The 6,658-nt window shown below is 51.9% G+C and overlaps 1 protein-coding gene across 1 annotated transcript in view; it reads right to left on the bottom strand.

Moving 5' to 3' along the window:
• Window positions 1-4,938: 4,938 nt before the first annotated feature.
• Window positions 4,939-6,658, bottom strand: part of LOC103924500 (sodium- and chloride-dependent GABA transporter 1-like) — a 26,481-nt gene continuing 24,761 nt past the window's right edge. The window contains exon 14 of the mRNA XM_009333029.1: window positions 4,939-5,043. Coding sequence (XP_009331304.1) covers window positions 4,939-5,043 — 105 coding nt within the window. The remainder of the gene's footprint in view (window positions 5,044-6,658) is intronic.

The raw sequence follows: 6,658 nt of genomic DNA, 5'->3' as shown, positions 1-6,658 counted from the left end.
GGAGGGGTGCAATGATCAGAATGGTCTTTGCACTCATTTTTAAGAGCTAGTTCCCAGGTGTCATGGCCCTGTGGCTTAAACCCCTTTATCCACTACTGATAACCAGTAGGTTTCAGTGATTCCAGGCTTTTTCTTCCTACCCCTGAGGTGCTCAGATGGACTCTGACCAATAGCTGGAGTTGTACAGAGACAGGATCAGACATCAGGAGAGGAAAACCATGCTGTATGGACACACCACATGGCCTCCAGTGCCAGTATTGGCATCCAACGCTGAGCACTGTGTTTCATGCGCTCAGCTCCTGAGGAAAGCAGGCAGTGTGCTTGGTGCAAGCTCCATCGCCATGGGTGGGCTGGTAGCCCTCAATACAAGCAAAACCACAGTGGACATGCCCCTTAGTGGCGCAGACCCCCTCCCCATTCGGCCATCACCACCAAATGCAACCAGGGTCCCCCAATCCAGAGAGAATCCCCCCAGGACAGGAGAGGGATAAGGACAAGTAGCTCATCCAGAATGACGCCGGCTTTAAGGGCACCTCCCGATGCACAGCACAACTGCGCCCAACACATCGTTTAATAGAGTTGTGGAAAGACTACAAGCTACGCGGCGGTCAGCTAGCCGAAGCCTTACAGTGCCACATTGGTATCGTGTTGCGGACGTTGCACACGTGTTTTACAACCAGCTGCCAGCTGTTGGAGCACAGCTGGGAGAATGGCAGCAGGAAAAGCTCCCCTCTCCCGGGGGAGAGGATCACACCCACATCTCCAGGGGAAGCAGCACTTGAGCAGCAGCGAAGCAATCCTGCCTTTCCCATCGCCCCCCTCAGCCCCCGCTGCTGCGGCAGAGTGTGGGGGCAATGGCATTTATTTTATTTTTCGCAGCCCTCAGGAAAAAGAGGATTTCAGAGGGATTTGAGCACAGGTCCCTAAATAACTCCTTAGAATCAAGAGGTTTCATGGGGGATTATTTCGAGCAGCTGCCCGTGGTGGGAGGGAGAGTCTGGCAGGTGCTGGGAAGCGAGGGGGCAGAGAAAAGGCAGGAGCGCTGTAGGTGAGCACAGGGGGACAGGATCTGAACCACAGCATGGGGGAGAGGGGAGCATCCCACTCCCCGGCCATGCACGTAAACTCTCTGCCGGGTGAGCCAACGGGAATGAGGAGCAGAGTGGTGGTCAGCAGAAGTGACGCACTGTGGGAACAGCACAACAGCGGTTCTTGCAGAGGAATCGCTGGCACCGAGCACGGCACGTGCCTTTCAGCTGGTATTCGAAGCCTGACGTCAAAAAGTCAACATGCAGATATGGCTGCTTCGCTGGACCTGCTCATAGTGGCATTTCTGAGGCTTGGGGTGAGCCGAAGGGGCTGTCCCCATCCCTGCCTTCTCACGGGAAACCTGTGTGCGAGGGAGGTGGGAAGGCTTTTCTAGCACTAAGGGTGGGATGAGCTTGAAATGCTGGAGAAGGGGATCAGTCAATCAGACAGAGCTTGACTAAGGGCAAATTCCTCCCTGCAAGGCTACGAATGCCAGACTTTGCAGATCCAAACATTCATGGTGGAAATGAAATAATGCAAAAACAGGAAAGGCCACAAAATCTTTCAGAACAGGCACAGCTCTGCAGAGACGGGTGGAATATGGCTTGAAATGCCTCTTCTAGTAATACCAAGAGATAACATTGCTTGGCACAGCACTTTCTGGTGCAAAGAGGAAGAGGAGATAGCTGGAGCATCATTATAATTTTCATATTGGGATGGAAATTGGTTCCTAGGGACTGGATCCTGCAAAAAGTTGAGCTCCTCCATGGGGTCCTGAGCTCCAGGTTTCAGCGGGCAGAAGGGTTGAGCGTGCGCACAGCGAGCGGCTCAGCCACAGGCATGCAGGAATAAGTAATAAGGCTGGAAGGAGAGTGCATGAGAGAAGCAGGGAAGTGAGGCTGGTACTGGTAATTAATAATAGAGAGAGATAGAAATGAGGAAAGAATAGAAAGGAGAAGAGAAAGGAGGGAGAGCTGTAATTTGACAGTAGTGGAAGCAAAAAAGCAGGAAGAAGCAAGCTGAGGTAGATAATTTCCACTGGACGGATGATAGTGGGGAAGAAGTGAGGCAGGAGAACGAAGAGGAGCAGGGCAGGAGGGAGAGCAAAGGAGAAGGTCACAGGCAGAAAACTGAGCAAATGGTTAAATCTCATCACATATTGTTATTATGAGCAGCCCATGTGCGGGGTAGCCCCTGCTGCTACACCTGGAGTGATGTTCTGCACCTGCCACACACAAGGCCACAAGTCAGAGGCATGCTGGGACTAAAATCCCAGCAAAAAGGAGTTGGAGATTTAGGGATTTCCTCAGCCACCAGGGAAGGGACTTTGTTTTATGGACCATTCCTTCTCCACTCCCCTGGAGGAACAACCTGGACAGTACAACCCTTTGAACAGCTCTCCCAGCAACTGAGCTCTTTGGCCAAGAGTTTCAAAAATGACTACTGACACTGATTTGCTCTACCTCAGACCTGAGCTGCCCCAATAAAATTGGAAAAAATTGGGGTCTTCCATGGTTTTAAGGCCTCGCTCAAGAATTGACTCCTTTGCCCATCACCCGCCTGCGCAACTCTCAGTCTGCATTTAAGGGGAGGGACGTTAATGTGACCTGGATGCACAGGCAAAAGCAGGTTTCTAGTAAAGGTCATTACTGCAAAGATCAGAGGTTAACATCTGTTTTCAACGCAGATGTCCCTCTCAAAGGACACACATGTACATAAGGAGTGGTTTCCTTTATCCCCCGGTTTATAAAAATAGGTGAAAGTGGAATAGAAAATTTCAACTGTACTAGCGCTTGCAATTACAGGACAAGGAAAGATGACATGTCTGTGACTGGCTGAGATTAACTGTGATGAACTATGATTGCAGCTTTCAGTGTTTGGCTTTCAGCTTTACAAGATCAAGCCTGTAACTTCAGCGTTTCCTCATGTCTATTTAACAGCTGCAATTTTTTTGACGTAAACACCCTAATGATTAGATGCGGGACAGGGCGTGATCTCAGCTCATGGTGTTGGAGACTGCAAAACATACACTCAAGGCCTGGTAGCCACGACCGCTAAGAGCCAGGACACAGCACATACCACGTGTACAAACACAAATTGGCTATACATCCAAAGCAACGTTAATTGAGATGCATTGGCGAGCTGGCAGGGGACCCAACCCCAAAGGTGACCGGCTTCAGCTTTAATCACCAGACGACTTCCTTCCTCTTTACGCTACAGATCCTCAGGCTGGGAGATCAGCAGAAGAGCAGCTTGGCCCGGTGCACCGGCTGGTCCCAGAGATGGGCAGCACGAGGCCAACCTGCGTCATGCCACAGCTCCACAGCGTACTTTTCCTTGGACACTCATTTATGAATTCATTGACTCTGAGCTGGGCCTGGGAGTGTGAGCCGGCAGGAAGGCAGGCCAGCAGATCTGGCGATGTTGTCAGGGTGCCAAGGGAGGGAAGAGACTAATTTGCACTGAGCCACGCCGTGTGTGCACACGTACGACGGGTGCTCATCAAATGCTCTGAGTGCATGGGTGTCTCCACGTGGGGTCACTGGGAGGCTGTCACAAATGGGAGCATCACCGTCACACCTGCATATGGTGCTATGATGAGCCACCTCCTTTCTCAAGGCTTTATAAACCAGAAATATGCTGCTGCTTTAGGACTGCTCTGAAACACTTCCCAGCCTTCTCCGAGGTGTTATACACTCCTCCAGCATCATCTACAACAGCTTACGGCCCCCCATGCTGTGTGTGCTGGGAGTTGGGATGTGCCAGCACCAGCGGCTGGCTGTACAGACACTTCCCAAGGGAAATCAGCACTGGTTCACGGAGGTGGGTTTAAGCATGGTGGCTACATCCTACCAGCTCCCCCAGGAGCTCCTTGCCTTCTGCTGGCTGGGATTTAGGTGTTGCCGCTTCCCAAAAACAGTATAAGCTAAACCACCTGTGGGCACTATGCTGCATCTTACTGCTTCCCACCCGGGGACACAGCCACGGAGGGTATTTGGCAGGAACTGCCCTGTTCCACCTGGGGGGCAGATTTGCACCGTGCTGGAAAGTCTCCCCGTCACACAGCAGACCTCTTGCCTTCACACAAAGCTGATTGCAGCAGAGCGTGGTCAGTGTGGGAGACTGGGACAGCTTCTAGCAAAGACCCCTACACTTACCCTCTTAACTGCATTTTAGGGTCAGGGAGTGGCTAGTGCACACAGCTGCAGAGGGTAGGATGCTCCAGAAGAAAAAGGCTGCCTATTCTGCTCGGCTCTGGCTCACAGTGCCAGCCCTGATGGATGCGGTGATAATGGCTGCTGAAACACGGCTCCTGTGAGCAGCATGCACTGTCCTGATGCCCTTTTCCAGTTCTGGGGTGATGTCCTGCAGCTGCCAGCATGCTGGACTCCTCACTGGAATCCCTCGTTCTGCCACATCCCCTCCAGTTATGCATTTGCTGGTGTTGGTTTATGCTAGATCAGTCAACAATCATCTGGGATTGAACCTGGTGTCATCTGGCTCTCTGGGGTGACAGCACAGCTGTGTGCTATGGGATGCTCTGCAGAGATTCATGTGGCAAGGCAAGAAGAACAGAGAAGTGGTCAGCGATCAGTCTAAGTTCTCTGGAAACATCACCCCTTGTCAAGAGGAGGAAGACCTGGGCACTGGCCACTCCTCCCTGAGAGCCTGGACCAGGATGTTGCAGGATGAAGACGGTCACCCCACAACGCCCTGGTGGCAGCTCGTGCAGGGCCTTGGTAAGCTGGGCCGGGAGGAAGAGATGCGAGAGGGTTCCTCCGCCAGGTCCTCTCTTCCACAAGCGAAAGCCACCACGGAGCCGGGGACAGCGAGCTGTGCCGGAGGAGCTCGAGGGACAACGTGGCGCGAGCAGCTACAGGGCAGGGCGAGGAGGTCCAGGCTCTCCTCCTAGACGGTGGCATCCGAGACCCTCCCATTCAAGGATGTCTTCGGCTGGAGGCCGTTGTTCTGCGCAAGCACCTCTGGCTTGGGCTGTGTCATCTGCTGCAAGCGCTGCCCGGGAATGAAGGGAGAGAGCATGTCAGCCAGGGGGCTGGGGGCGGCAGCGGTGGGGCAGCCGGGGCATGGCAGCAGCTGAGGATTGGGACCCCTCGCCCCAAGCTTCAGAGGTGGCCCTAGTTACAGGGCGAGGGGACAGTGCATGCGGCAGGAGTTGCTCCTCCAGCACCATTCAGCAATCCACTGAAAGCCTCTGCAAATCAGCTTTGCTTTGGTGCTGCACACAGCACAGCAGCTCCTCCTTTTATATGAAATACAGGGATCACCCTTATAACACAGGAAAACTGTTACCAGGCAATACCAGCTGCAAGTAGGACCGAGAGCTGCAATGTCACAGGCTTCAGAGCAGACCTGTTTTCCCAGTTTCCATAATTTTTCAACTAGGGTTGATTATAAAACATTACTAACTAGCTACAGCAGGCTGACAAGGTTATGGTTTGTGCCGCTGATGCAGATCAGACCAGTCCACCTGCACAAACCTTTGCACCAGCAGCAATTCCTGTCACCCTGAGCTGATCAAATGAAAACTGCAGAGCCAAGTAAAGTGAAGCAAGAACCCGGGAAAATATGGAGGGGCAAGTCATTACTGGAGGCGTGTGGACTGATCATCAGGAGTGATGAAGAAGAATGAATCACTTTTGCCTGTCAGGGAGGGACTAATGTTGTAAGTTGCAGAAGAAAAGGCAGAGGAAGATTGAGCCTGACCTGAATAGACATCACTAAGTCAGGAAGAAGCTCTTTCCAGCAAAGGGAAACAAGCTCCTACTCTCCAAAACCACTGAAGTGGCTGTTGCTGGGTGAAGTCCCTGAAATGTTCACTGAGCTGCTTCTGCCATTCATGGTCTTTTTTTCACCCTCACATTCATGCTCAGTAGGATCAAAATGACTTGTAATCTTTCCTGTCTGTCAAAACCACTTTATTTAGCATTGGCATCTAATTTCCCTCCAGCTCCAGCTCTATTACAACAGATCCTAACCCAGGATCTGTGCATATAAGAGGCCAAACATTCTCTCTCTCTCTGATACCTACACACACAGAAGCCTACTTTCTTCCTGCTGCTATCTGCTGCTCACTCCTGGGTCTATGAACAGTGGGGAGGGGGTCTGGGTCTCCTGATATGTGTGGGTGCTGTTAGAGGGAGAGCGGGAGAGAGAGGGTGCACACCAGCCACTCACGCTGCAGACTGGCACTGCTGCTTTGCACGAGGTGCTGCGGGGATGGGTGGAAACATGCTCATGAGCTGCCCTCAGATGCCAGGACAGGCTTTCACCAACCCTAGTGGAAACAGGATTGAGCCTAAGCAAAGGGTTGAACCCATACCTGTATTTGCAGTCTTTCTTTTTCTCTCTTTTACCAGCTTATATTATGAGGGGATAAGGAGCCCTCGAAACATCTGAGAAAGGACCTACTATTGGAATTGCCCCTGGTGTTCAACACAAAATGTCAAGAACCTAAACTCGACCTCAGATCATAGAATCATAGAATCATAAAGGTTGGAAAAGACCTCTAAGATCATCGAGTCCAACCGTCAACCCAACACCACCATGCCCACTAAACCATGTCCCTAAGCGCCTCATCTACACGTCTTTTAAATACTTCCAGGGATGG

The sequence above is a fragment of the Pygoscelis adeliae genome, unplaced genomic scaffold (assembly GCF_000699105.1).
Source record: "Pygoscelis adeliae isolate BGI_AS28 unplaced genomic scaffold, ASM69910v1 Scaffold38, whole genome shotgun sequence".
NCBI lineage: Eukaryota > Metazoa > Chordata > Aves > Sphenisciformes > Spheniscidae > Pygoscelis > Pygoscelis adeliae.
This window is presented reverse-complemented; position numbering and strand designations above follow the sequence as displayed.